This window comes from Dryobates pubescens, chromosome 34 (assembly GCF_014839835.1).
Source record: "Dryobates pubescens isolate bDryPub1 chromosome 34, bDryPub1.pri, whole genome shotgun sequence".
Lineage (NCBI taxonomy): Eukaryota > Metazoa > Chordata > Aves > Piciformes > Picidae > Dryobates > Dryobates pubescens.
In genome coordinates, this window is record NC_071645.1 from 3099969 (window position 1) to 3112975 (window position 13007).

The window sequence follows — 13007 nt, forward strand, 5'->3', positions numbered from 1 at the left end:
AGACTCCTCCTCATCTTTGCAGGCTGCAGCTAGCATGCAAGGAGCAGGCTGCCAAGCTTGTTCTGCCTTTCCTCAACATGAGAAAATTTCAGACAACGCTGTAGCCCCCTGTGTGGATTCACAGCACACATTTGGGCAATCTTAGCTCACTTACCTCTCTCAGCTTCTCAGCTTGCTTGAGATTTGTGCCCCTCTTCATACTCTTCCCACCATCAGCCCTGTTCACTGCAGTTCCCCTTAGCACATGAATCATGGCAGCACTTCTGGATGGCATCTGAGGAACTGTTACTGGTCTGAAGTGGAAACTGTGCCACAAGGAATCCCACCAGGTTGGCTAGCCCTGGCTCTTACTGCAGGTGGGAGCCCAGTGGACACAATATGAGGAGCAGATTGTCTCCTCTCAGCACCAATGTCTTCTCCAAACAAATGGGCCTGATCCTATCACCCTGCGACTGTGAGAGCAGGGCACTGGCCTGCCTTTGGACGCTCTGCCCTTGGTGAAGGCTCATTTTGTCTGTGAGAGTAGGGAAATCCTAGTGTGTTGTGGCCTTTACCTCATTTCCCAGCAGACAGAGGGTCTGCTGTTCTCCAGGAACATTCTTGCCTTCAGCAGGACTCCCTGGGGTGAGCCAGCCTGCCAGGTCCCATCAGCGCTCGACAGGGGCTGTGACACAGCACCGATCGCATTCAGCTCAGTCTCAGACTGGGAACAAAAAGAGCTTTCTGTGCAGCACAGACTGGAGAGCCTCTGAAATGTTACCTTTCCTCAGCAGCTCTCAGGCTTTGTCATTTCAGTCACATTGTGTTCTGAGCTGCCATTTCAGCTCTTTCCCAGCCAGGCAGGGCAGATGCAGCCTTGTCTGATCAGAGCGATACCCGCTGGAGGCGGCAGGAGGGCGAGAGGAGCTTTGCAGGGCAGGGGATGGCTCCCCAAGAGAAACCTTGTGAAGGACAATTAAAGAACTTGGCTCCCAGGAGCAAGTGACCACGCAGTGTGTGGCTCTGCTAGTAAAATTCCCACTGTTTGTTGTCAGCTTCCAAACTGCAGGAGCTCACCTTGAGTCGGAGTCTTGTGCTCAGTGGGGTGTAGCATTTGGACCCAGATGGCCTCTTGGGAAACAGCAGGAATGCCTGAAAACCAGTCAGGCTGTGAAGCCACAGATACTGGGAATCCAGACTGAGGATTGTACCTTTTGTGTGAGCAGCAGCTTGGCCTGGCACTCTGTAGTGAAGTGTTTTCACTGGAGCAGGAGGCATAGATTCCTGTCAGTGTAGTGTCCTCTCTTTCTTCCAAATCCCACTGCAGCCACAACTGGAGTCTCTTGAAATGGTAGGAGCCCAGTAGAGAGCTTCACTGTTCAGTTCTGGTCAGGAATCTCTTTTGAGACCAGTCAGCTCAAATATCTTAGATCAGTAATAACTTCACCTTCCTTAGCTAGTCAGATGGTTGCTTGGGTTTGTGTTGGTGCCACAGTGCAGCTTGGGGACTGTGAGACAGTGACTGGAGAGGATGGGCTTTGTGGGTCTTGTTTGCAGCATCCTGCCTGAGAAACACCTTGCCCTGTGCACAATTGGCAGGTGAGAAAACAAGGCTCTAACCATTCAGATTCATGCCTCATGGATGCCTCTTTGGGTCACCATGACAAATGTTGCCTCATGTGAGGAGAATTGGTGGCAAATGGAGAAGAAAGCTGAGGTTTCCCTTTAGTCACTGCTGGACAGGAGAGAGGCACACACTTAGGGGCTTTAGATGCTAGCTCAGTGATATTATTTACCCAGGAGAGCCTCATCTTTGAGTGAAGTGCTCACTTTGAGTGAAGTGCTGTTTAAACTATGAGGTGTTTCTGAAGAGCCATAGGCCAGCTAGTCCCTGACACAGAGGCTGAGGCCAGCTCATCACTGTCTGGGTTCTGGCTTTAGCTCTCATCAGAGAGTTTTGAGCTTCAGAGGAATTGCACCTTGGACCCTGCCCTTAGCCTCTTGGCATCCACTCACTGTGCATCCTCTGGATAAAGAAAAAACGTGGGGTATTGTCATGAAGCAGAACAGAAACCTACTTCTGCAGTGGGCTCTGGCTGTAACTCTGGGCTTGTTTTGTTTTCCAGGTACCATGAGCTGGTCACCAAGTACGGGAAGCTGGAACCTTTGGCAGTTGTGGACCTTCGGCCACAGAGCAGCGCGAAGGTGGAGGTCCACTTCCAGGATAAGGTGGAAGAGATGTCCATCCGGCTCGATCAGACTGTGGCAGAGTTGAAGAAGCACTTAAAAACTGTGGTGCAGCTGTCCACAAGCAACATGCTGCTCTTCTACTTGGACCAGGAAGCTCCTTTTGGTCCCGAGGAGATGAAGTACAGCTCGCGAGCGCTGCACTCCTACGGCATTCGGGATGGAGATAAAATTTACGTGGAGCCCAGAATGAAATAGCCTCTTTTGACCTTGTGAGTGCACACCCACGCACACACACCCCCCTCCCACCCCTCATACACACACACACACCCACACACATGCATTAAGGAGTTCTTTGCAAGGCTTTTATTTCAGTTGGTTGGTCGAGGTTTGGTTGCGTTTCTGTAGCAGGTGATTTCTTAGCCCGGAGGAAATGCCCTGATGTGAGAACCAGGCCCACCATCCACTGCAGGTGACCTTGAGGTGACAACTGACTTCAGTGCCTGTGTTTCAGTGTGTGCAATACCTTGCTGTTTCCTTTGATGCTCCGATATACTCGTGATTTGGCATGAATGGTCACTTGGTCAAGCTAAGGAATGCTGGGGTCCCGAAGGGATGAGAGAGCTCCGGGCAGGGTTTGGTTGTTTGGTTTGGTTGGGTTGGTTTTTTTTTTTCCTCCTTCTAAATTTTTTTTTTGGGGGGGGTGGGTATTGGCTCCACCAGAGCACCCTTTTGGCCTAGCTATCTGATTGTGGCTTGAGCTTGCTGAAGTATTTTTTTGCAGCTGGGTGCTGTTTCAACCTTTTGTTGTGCTGGAGTTCGCCGAAAAGATCTCAGAACAGTATTCCGCTTGATTCAGAGCTCAGGTACTTCGTGCATCCACTTAACTCTGCTGGTTTGGTTTGTAGGAGTGCACAAAACAGGGGGATAAAGGGAGATTTTAGTAGAAAGAAACCATTTCTCTTCGAAATGCACGCTCTGTGTTCTCCCTGTCCTATTCTGACTTTATAGGGGATAAAACAAAAAGCTTTGATTTCCGTACCCATCTCACCCAGTGTCTGCAAGCTGTAGCACTTGGCAGTCTGGAGGCAACAGGGCCCTTGCCAGGCAGGTTGCAGAGTGGATTTTGGAAGGCAGTGGATGGATGTTGCGTTGGAAGGGCTTCTAGAGGAAGAGATCAGAAAGGAACAGGTCATGATTCACCCCCACGATGCTGAAGAGATCCTCCAGTGTGCACTTAACCTTCTACCAGTTTGTACTGAAAGTGGAATGGCTAAAATTGCTCTCCTGGAAGAGAGTAAGAATAAAGCTGAAGTTTGTGTTTCTTGTTGTTGTTGCACCAGAAATGAAACCTAGCACTTTCCCCAGGGGGCCCCTGGCTGTGGGGTCCCTGCTTAGGGTCCAAACTAGGAGACTGTTGGCTAGAAAATGAGTAACAAAGCAAGTAGAGTCATCTTTATTGTAAAGCAGACTTTCACTATCTGTATTGGCTTCCCCCCCACATGCACCTTGTAGGCATCACCTGCTGCTGCTTAAACTAGCCCCAGTTTTCTCCTGCAGGGCAGATTCCCTTTCTTGTGTGATGAAATCCTTCTTTCTTTATCTCCCTTGTTTCCCTTTCCCATGTCCTCCTTTGTTACTCTGCCCCCCCTGACAAGTTGAAGACTTTTCAGATTCCTTAGTTATAAGCAGCTGCATCAAAGTTGGTGAAGCTGTGCAGTGAGGGCTCTAGTTACAGGTGAACTTCTGACCTTCCTTTTGAATTGCCACCTTCTCCCCACATGCACTTTCTTTCCCGTGATGCTTTTTGCCCACATCACCAAACTCCTTTATTTATGCTTGGAGTTGTGTATTTCCTCTTCATATTTTACCTAGGTTGTGGGCGAGGGTAGGGTGGGGAGGGGATGAAGTCTTAGCTCCTGGCTTTCAGGTTCAGAAGGTTGTGACTGTTTGGAGGGGAGTAGTTCCACACCCAGATTAAAGACTAATTAATGGCAGGATTTTTAGGACAAGGTTGTAATTTGTGCCTCATCCCCATGCCAAAAATGTCAATCTCCTGTCCCTGTGGAGATGAGCACCTTGAGTACTGTGTCCAGTTCTGGGCCCCTCAGTTTAAGAAGGACACTGAGACACATGAATGTGTCCAGAGAAGGGCAACAAGGCTGGGGAGAGGCCTCGAGCACAGCCCTGTGAGGAGAGGCTGAGGGAGCTGGGGTTGCTTAGCCTGGAGAAGAGGAGGCTCAGGGGAGACCTTCTTGCTCTCTACAACTACCTGAAGGGTGGTTGTAGCCAGGAGGGGGCTGGTTTCTTCTCCCAGAACAAGAGGACACAGTCTCAAGCTGTGCCATGGGAAGTTTAGGCTGGAGGTGAGGAGAAAGTTCTTCCCAGAGAGAGTTGTTAGGCACTGGAATGTGCTGCCCAGGGAGGTGGTGGAATCACTGTCCGTGGAGGTGTTCAAGAGGGGATTGGACGTGGCACTTGGTGCCATGGTTTAGTTATGAGGTCTGTGGTGACAGGTTGGACTTGGTGACCTTTGAGGTCTCTTCCAAACTTGGTGATTCTGTGATTCTGTAATTGGAGCAAGACTCTCCCTAGGCAGTGCAGAGGCTGTGGCACATAGCTGCACATAGCTGCAAAACAAAGGAGCAGGGAGCTGGTGGCAGTGTAACATAAGATGATGCTTTTATAAGCTAGAGCTTTACTGAAGATGTTATTTTCCATTTGGGCAGAGCAAGGCTTTGGCTGCCTTACAGCAGAACTCTGAAGCCAACACTTCTGTATGATATATACATAGGTAAGGCATTAGAAAAGTTGTGTTTAAGGAGATATTTTTGTTATGAAGCAAAGTTTTATGAAGATAGGGTGGTTTAATATTAGAAGCCTATTGCTCCCCTTGACATCCACTTGAAGTAGGTTCCTCCCTCAGTCTCAGAGGTAAGCAACCAACGGGGACACAAAAATATCTCTGACCTGATTCTCTAGGACAGCTGCTGCCTGTGTGAGTGTCCTGATGGCACTGTAAGTGGTGTTAATTAACGAGATGCTGTAAATGTTCACCAACCTCCTCAGCCCCGTTTCAGAGAAGGAAAGAAGCAAAGACCATTAAAGCGTGGGATGGGATGGTAAAGAAGCCTGAAGTATGTGCTTTTAAGTTTGCCCACAGATGGTTAGCCTGTCCTCACAGGGAGCAGTGCTATCACTATGCTGGCTCAGAACTGTCTGTACACCATGCTTTTACTCAGGCAGGCTTGGTGGGAACTGGAAGATGGAAAAAGAGAATATTTACTGGCATGTGAGGTCAGCAAGCTCCACGCAGCTGTCAGGGATTTGGTGCTAACAGCCCAACTGGCTCCTCTGGTCTGTTCATGTCAGCAAAAGTCATGCTGTGAATACCACACTTTCCCACTTTTCTAGGTGGTGTTTCAAGCCATTCAGCTTCTGTGCAGCTTAGCAGAGCAGTCATGGGGTGGAAACTAAAAAATCTGTGTTGGCTTCCCGAGGAGAAAGAGGCAGGTCCAGAACCCAGGGGGAGTTTCTGCCTCGAGATGATGAACTTTGAAAAGCAGGGCCAAGTGCAACCCATGTGGCAAAATCCCCCAAGCTGTCTTGCTTTCCTTTTGTAATGGCTTTTGGGAAAGGGTCTTGCATGTGTGCTACCTTACCACTGAGCAGAGGACCTTGTCTTGGGGGGCCAGGGGTTTTGGGGCCTGTTGAGAATGCAGGAGGGTCCTGAGAAGGTGAACGGTGTGACTGCCATCGCTGCCATGTCACCAGGGGCTGTGTGCTGGTGTTGTCAGCATGTGCCTGCTTGAGCAAAAGATAAACAAACCAGAGCTGCAAGCTTCTCTAGCTTTTGTGTCCTGCCATCAGAGGGCTGCTCCTGTCCAGAGCTCTTCTTGTTCCTGCAAGCTCATGCGGAGAAGTCTGCTGTGGGCAGCCTGTGCAGCGGGCAAAGCACCTGGTTGGGGAGGAACTGGGTGACAGCTATATACCAAAGTGTGGCACAGCTCCCTGTGCTGAGATTAGATGCTGTGCCATGGTGTTTTTGGATCCATTCCCGTTGAATATCTGTGTTTTGACCAGATGTTCCAGGCAGATCGCTCAGCTGGTGATGTTATGAATATGCATGGCCTGGCGACTGGCCTCTGTCCCCTCAGTGGGATTTGTAACCCCTTTATTGGGAGCTGCTTACATCCTGGTGGCAGGTGACAGTGTGGCCTGCAGCGGCTTGGAGCAGCTCAGAGGAACTGTACTGGCTGCTGCTGGGCAGAGGCTCTGGGTTTGCCCTCACCTGCTTGAGGCTGCATCCGTGGAAGGCAAGGCAGCAGCTCTGCCTCCGTCGCTTGCCGGTTCTGCTCCTAAAGGAGATTCCGAAGGTTCTGTTGGTGTGAGGATTGGAAAATGGACACGAGGTGCTGAAAGCAGCCCAGGGGATAAAATCCATATTCCTGGCAACTCTGCCTCCCTCAGCTGAATGTGGCACTTTGGTAGGCAGTAGAGAGACGCCTTCCCCAGAGCAGCGTTAGAGGGGCTGTAGCCATCTCGGGCCTTTGCCTCTGTGATTGCTTTTCTGCAGTTACTGGAAACTTCACACCTAATTTAAACATGAACATTTCTTCTTGCTCCCTATTAAAGATGCATCCATATGTAATTTTAAAGAAAAAAAAAATTATCAAGAACTGTAAGTCCATCTTGGTTTTTTTTTTACCCTGGTTTCTCTCCCAGGGAATCTAATCCCCACTCCCACGACTTGCCTTTGGTTTGCTCGCAGACTTAGTGGTGGAATTCAGGCCAAATAAGTACTTGGTTTGGATCAGTTCAATAAACTTATCTAAGTTTTTACACAAAAGAAGTGTCCTGAGTTTTGCACTTTTGGGGCCCCCTGCAGTGCAGTGTTTCCCTCTGTCTCACCCACACCCCTCTGGGAGAGCGAAAGCTGCTGAGGTGTTTTTTTGCTCTGCTGTCCGTTTCTGCTGGCTGTGAGCTGAGGCACAGCCACCTCACCTGTGGAGATGCTGCTTGTTGAAAGAAGTTGCAGTGCTTGAAGCCCTCCTCCTCTTCTGGACTGTATTTCTCTGTGGCAGTGACTCATCTCCGCTTCCAGGTGAGGAACAAGGCTCCACCTTGCTCTCTGTTCCCTGCTCTGTGTCCTCAGTGGGACTGGCCTTGGGGTCAAAATGAGTTTTACCCTCAAGCAAAGGCCTTTAGCTGCTGTTAGGGAGGGCAGGATGCCACTAAAGCAGCAGCTGTGGGCTTAGCCCATGCTAGGTGCACGAAATGACTCTGGGGAGAGGCAGGAGGAGGGAGATGCCCCTCCAGGTGAGACACAGAAGCTAGGCAAGCTCCTCACCAGGGCATCCTCCCTGACCTGAGCCTTAAAATGGGAATGAGCCAAGGCACTGCCTGTGGTTGCCCTGCTGAGGTCCAGCAGATGAAGACCTCCTTGTCTCATTTTTTACTGCTTGTTTTTTCTTGAGGTCAGGCATGGAAGGAAGTTTTCTGCTAGAAGGCAAAAACAGAAGAAATGGTTGGACATGCAGCTCTGAGGTGCTTAGCACTGCATGATGGGAGCATCCTTGTCCAAAAGAAAATAGCCTAGAAGACAAAGATGTCCCCAAAGAGACAGTGAAACCTAATCAAACATCATCAGTGTAGATTTGCCCAGGACAAACAGGAGCAGAATATTAAACTGACAAAGGAGCAGAAGGAAACCTATTTTCACCAGTTTTCTGTGCCTTACAAAGCAAGATGGGAAGAATCCATTGATTTCCCTGTGGCTGGGAATGCTTAAAATCTGTATTCAAGGGAAAGGAAGAGCTGAGTTGCATGGACTGGCAGGCTGGAAGTCATCTGCCCCTGAAAGGTCAGTCAGTGCTTTATAATTCCCCTGCTCTCCTGAAGTAGTAGAGTTAAAAAAGAGGGGAAAAAATAATTTCCCAAAGCAAGCTTTCTGCTAGCAAGGCTGTGCTTGGAGGATAAAGAGAAAGCAAGCCCTAGAATTTGCTGTGGAGGTGGTGTGCTGCCCACTGCCCTCAGGTATTAAAAGAAACTGCTGCGGTGAGCTGCAGCACTTTGAGGGTGAACTCACTAAACACAATTCTAGTAGCACCCAGGGCCCTGGGGAAAACATGGTCTGGGCTTTTAGGTGCTTCATGCTTGGCTGTTGCCATTCCTGTCCTCTTTTTGTTCCTGTTGAAGGGCAGGGAGCAGGTGTATGGGAAGTGCAGGAGGAACACCTGCCTACCTCTCAGTAGGGAAAATGGGTAGTAAAAGGCCCCCACCCAAAAATTCCAAAGGCAAAATCCATGTGCCAAGGCTGGGCTGTGCAATTTTGTCCATGAGGACAAAGCTCTTTTCCTAGGACAGACTGCTGGGGTTGGAGCACTGCCTGTCTTAGCTGAGCCTCAGTGCAGGCAGTGAGAGTTCTCATCAGGGTTCTGCTGATTGCTTCCTTCACCCCTTGGCCACTATTCTGCCTCTTCCTCTCTCATGTGACATCCATGTGAACTGAATTAAAGCAGTTCAGATCTTTTCTCAGGCTACAGATGAGGCTTGAATGGAGAGCTGTGGTCTCTGTAACAGCAGTTTGAGACTTACAGCCTGTGCAAACCTTTGGCAGGAGCCTCTCTTGGGGACCAGTGGTGACTCCACACACCATCAGTGAAGGCATAGGAACCAACCCATCAGCACAGCTGGAATGTTCAGCATGCAGCAGCTGCCACCAAGCCCTGAGGAACAGCAAACATCCTCAATCCTTGCCTGGGTCAAGTGGCCATGGGGCATGGGCAGAGATGGCCAGGGCATCCTCTCTCAGCCCCTTATATCCCCATCCCACAAGCATGTAATTGCACACCTTTGGGCAACACATTCTCACCTCAGCTATCCCCATAACCCACAGTTTTGACCACCAGAGGCAGGGCTGCAGGAACTGCAGGTTGTAGGAGTGAAAGTTGTGGATGCCCCCTCCCTGGAGGTGTTCAAGACCAGGCTGGACAGGGCCTTGAGCCACCTGGTCTAGTGAAGGGAGGGAGGTTGGAAGTAGATGATCTTTAAGGTGTGTTCCAACCCAAGCCATTCTAGGATGAATGCTCACAGCTGTGTCCCACTGAAACTCCCCACTGCCTTGAGTAAAAACACCAATCAGCCCTTCCAGAGAGGGTGGAAGCAGGAACAGCAGCACTGAAACCCTCCCCAGTGGAGGGAAGTGTGCTGCACTGGGCAAGTTTTTCCTCTTCCAGCTGTAAGAGCAGAAGTCAGTTGTGTTCCAGGGAGTAAAGCAAGACCTGGACTGAAAAGTAACTCCATTGAAACTTTGGGGCACTGCCTTTGAACGGTGCTTTAAGCCTCGCACTGTTTAATGCTAATGCTGTAACATTATATAGATGGGCTTTTTTTTCCCCTCACACAAAGGAGGAAGGGGCTCAATTCTTCTCAGGGTTTCTTTTTTTTTTCCCTTCCCCTTCAACGAAAAGCAAAGCTGAGCAGCACAGCCGCGAGCTCAGCTCTGCCTCGCTGACATTTCCATCTGAATCCACCTGAAGGGGGTGAAGAAAGAGACTTCTCTCCCTCTCCAGGCCAGAATCTGATCTCCAGATTAGCTTGTTGGTTATCAATAGAGGCAATAGTTGTGATTGCAACTCAACACTCCTCCAGCCCTGCAGAAGCATTGAAGAAAACTGACTTTTGAATTGCGAGAGCGAGGGGACTGAGACAGCGTTTCAGTCATCGGCAGGAATTGGCAAAGGAGGACCGGCATGCATTCGCCATTGACATAGGATTTCTCCCTGCTCTACCAAGGTTGGTCTAAAATTTCAGACCAGATTGCTCTTCTAGTCTACAAAACAGGTTGGTAAATTATTATTATTGTTAATTTTTTTTCCCCCCATACCTTTGACTGTGATAAGTGAAGTAATTTATTGACTGCCTTGTCACGTTTCCCAAGCAGCGCCGGGCTTGGCGGGTCTCGGGGCTGCCATAGTCTTCACTACTCATTGTCTGTCCCAGCGCTGCTCAGGCATCTGCAACGACTCACATTTGTGATTGTAGAAAGTTCTGCCACCCTCCTTTTGTCTTTCCAAGATAGGCAATGTGGTGAAACATTCTTACCTTGGTGGAGTGAATTTTTCCCAAGGCAGAGCGCAGCTGCTGGAAGCAGGCTGCGGCTGGCGTTGATGCCAGTGGCTCGCTGAGGAGCAGGGAGCCACTTTCCTTCCACTTTTTCATGCTTTCTGAGCTCCCAGGACTGGGAGTCAAGTGGAAGTGATGTGGGACAGACAATGGTATGTCCCCTGCTCCAGTCTTGGGGGCATCAAGTATATACATGGGTACACTTAGGAGTTGGAGCTGGTGATCCCTCTACACTATAGGGAGAGCATCATGAGACTCTGGGGTTTGTAGCCATAGTGTTCATCCAACTGCAATGCATGGGTGCTTTCCTTCCACTTTTTCATGCTTTCTGAGCTCCCAGGAATGGTTGTCAAGTGGAAGTGATGTGGGACAGACAATGGTATGTCCCCTGCTCTGGTCCTGGGGGCATCAAGTATATACATGGGTACACTTAGGAGTTGGAGCTGGTGATACCTCTACACTATAGGGAGAGCATCACGAGACTCTGGGGTTTGTAGCCATAGTGTTCATCCAACTGCAATGCATGGGCTGTAGAAAGCTGAGAAGGCAGAGGGGCTGGTGTTAAAAGTAAGGCTGCCCATAATGCATAGATAGAGTTGGTGTCTGAAGCTGCTCATGTGCTTTTCTGGTGAGTACACACATGCTGGGAGCAGACGATGCCTTCCTGAGAGCTCTGCGTGAGCTGTGTCACGAAGGGGAACAACAGGCGAAGAAATCAAAGCAGGTGTTTTAGTGATGCTCTTATTGGATTAATAATGAGTAACAAATTGCATTAGGCACAGGAGGAATTAAAGCTGGCACAGGGTTTTGCTTGCATTTCCCAGCCCTGTGTCTGCTTCTCTGTCTGTCATTGATTGCTGTACAGCAAGGAGTTGCCCACCTGTGTAAATGTTTGTGCTTCTTCCACACTCATCCAAACCAGTCAGCGGCTGTGGGGTTGGCAGCCGGTGCAAAGGATCAGCTGAAGTGGTGTCTGAAGCCCCTTAGATGTGAGCACACCACAGCTCTTGTGGTTGGAGCCACACAAAGCTCTTCCCCGTGAAGCCAGGCAGAAGCCTCCATCCTTGCACTAAGCGGATCAGGGAGCAATTGCTTTTGAGCTGTGGGGAGAGCAGAGAGCTGATGGAGAGCTGGGACCATTCACAGCTTCCAAACGCCGCATGAAATGAGCAGCAGTTGAGTGGTTCTGGGCTCGCAAGACCTGCAGGGCACCGTACCGTTAGCACCAGGGAAGTCTCAATACATCACTTAATGGAGTAGGGTGGGTGCAGCACCTCCATCTCTGAAATGTCTGCATGTTGGCAGCAGTCGGGCAGCTTCGGGAAGCGACAGCGCTTGGCGTCACCCAGAGTTTACTCAAGGATGTGGTTTCCTACTGATGTGATGCATGTCTGGGTGCTTTTCTTTCCTGTAGGATGAACCAGCAATTGTTTCTCAGAAGCTGGGTGGCCCTTTTGGTGCTAACTGTACAGCAACAAGGTGAGTATCTCCAGCCCAGCTGCTCAGCAGCTGTGCTAGGGAAGTGAGTGTAGCATCATAGAATGGTAGGGGTTGGAAGGGGTTGCTCTGTGAGCAAACATTAGCTTCCAGAAGCTACCTGAAAGAAACAGGGCATGAGATGACAGCAGAGATCTGGTAGGGGCAGAAACAGGAAAGGACTTGGAGCTGGTACCTCTGCCCTGGCTTGAGACAGCCTTTGGCTGCTGGCAATGCTGGGGTTTGGTGCTGTTTTCTTCAGTGGCTGTGATGCAGAATGTGGCATCATGGCCAGGTACAGGCTTGGCTGGACACTGCTGTGCTGCTGCCTCAAGTGCACAGCAGAGATTTTCACCTCCACCCTGAAGCCTCCCATGGCTTAGGGGCAGGCTGGTGGCCAGCAGACCTTTAGCCTCCCCAGTGCATCTGCACCAGGAAAAGAAGTGAGGGCAAGACAGCTGCTTCTTTCTTCACAGGAGGTCAATATTTGGGGATGGGCAATGGCAGGGCCTCCGCAGTCAGGACCGGGCCTGGCATTGCCATAAGGACTCTCTTCTCCCTCTCCTTCCAGCTCACTCCATGGCAAGTCTGTATCCATTCTGGCAGAACGACACAAGAACGCCCAAAGTTGATGATGGAAGCTCTCCTGAGATCAAGATCTCAGTCCCATTCATCTTTTTTGGAGCCCCATACAGAAGCATTTATGTAAGTGGAGAAGCAGACCTTCCGTTTGTTCTTCCCCTTGCCGTTAGCAGCTGCATTTTAAATGTGCTCTTCCCAGCAGAGGATTTGGAGGATTTATTAGCATCTACCTGATAAGTTCTTAGATTTCATGAACTGATGGGTTTTATGATTAAGGAAGTCAAAGGTATATTTAATGGGCTAATGTTCATTGGGAAGGAATAGAAAAGGCAATAAATTTTCTTTGCAGGTGATTAAATGATACAGCAAAGCTAAGGCCTTGACACAAGGGACATTATTCCTGTTGCATGACAAGAAACAAGAACATGTAGAGACCCACAGGGAAAAAAAAGGTCCAGATGATGGCACAGCAGGAGCCTAGCAAAAGGGACAGCAGCTCCTCCAGTCTGGGCTAAGAAAGGATTCACCTGAGTGCATTAAAACAGTGCCTTGGATAGAGGGTAGATCCCAAGCTTCTCCATGTTTTGTGGTAACCTGGTCTCTGTGGATGTGCCTGGTCCAAAGCCTGCCAGCCCCTCAGAAGAGAGGCAAAGACT

General features: G+C 49.8%; 1 protein-coding gene across 4 annotated transcripts in view; it reads left to right on the forward strand.

Moving 5' to 3' along the window:
- LOC104301067 (tubulin-specific chaperone cofactor E-like protein) overlaps positions 1-13007 on the forward strand; it is a 49585-nt gene that overhangs the window by 15239 nt on the left and 21339 nt on the right. For 2 of the 4 annotated variants that reach the window (XM_054176187.1, XM_054176188.1), the window contains exon 8: positions 2106-2859. In XM_054176187.1, the coding sequence (XP_054032162.1) occupies positions 2106-2424 (319 nt within the window). In that variant the 3' untranslated portion in view covers positions 2425-2859. Of the gene's footprint in view, positions 1-2105; positions 2860-11707; positions 11773-12340; positions 12475-13007 lie in introns of those variants that run through there. The other 2 variants (XM_054176190.1, XM_054176189.1) reach the window with 2 other exon arrangements.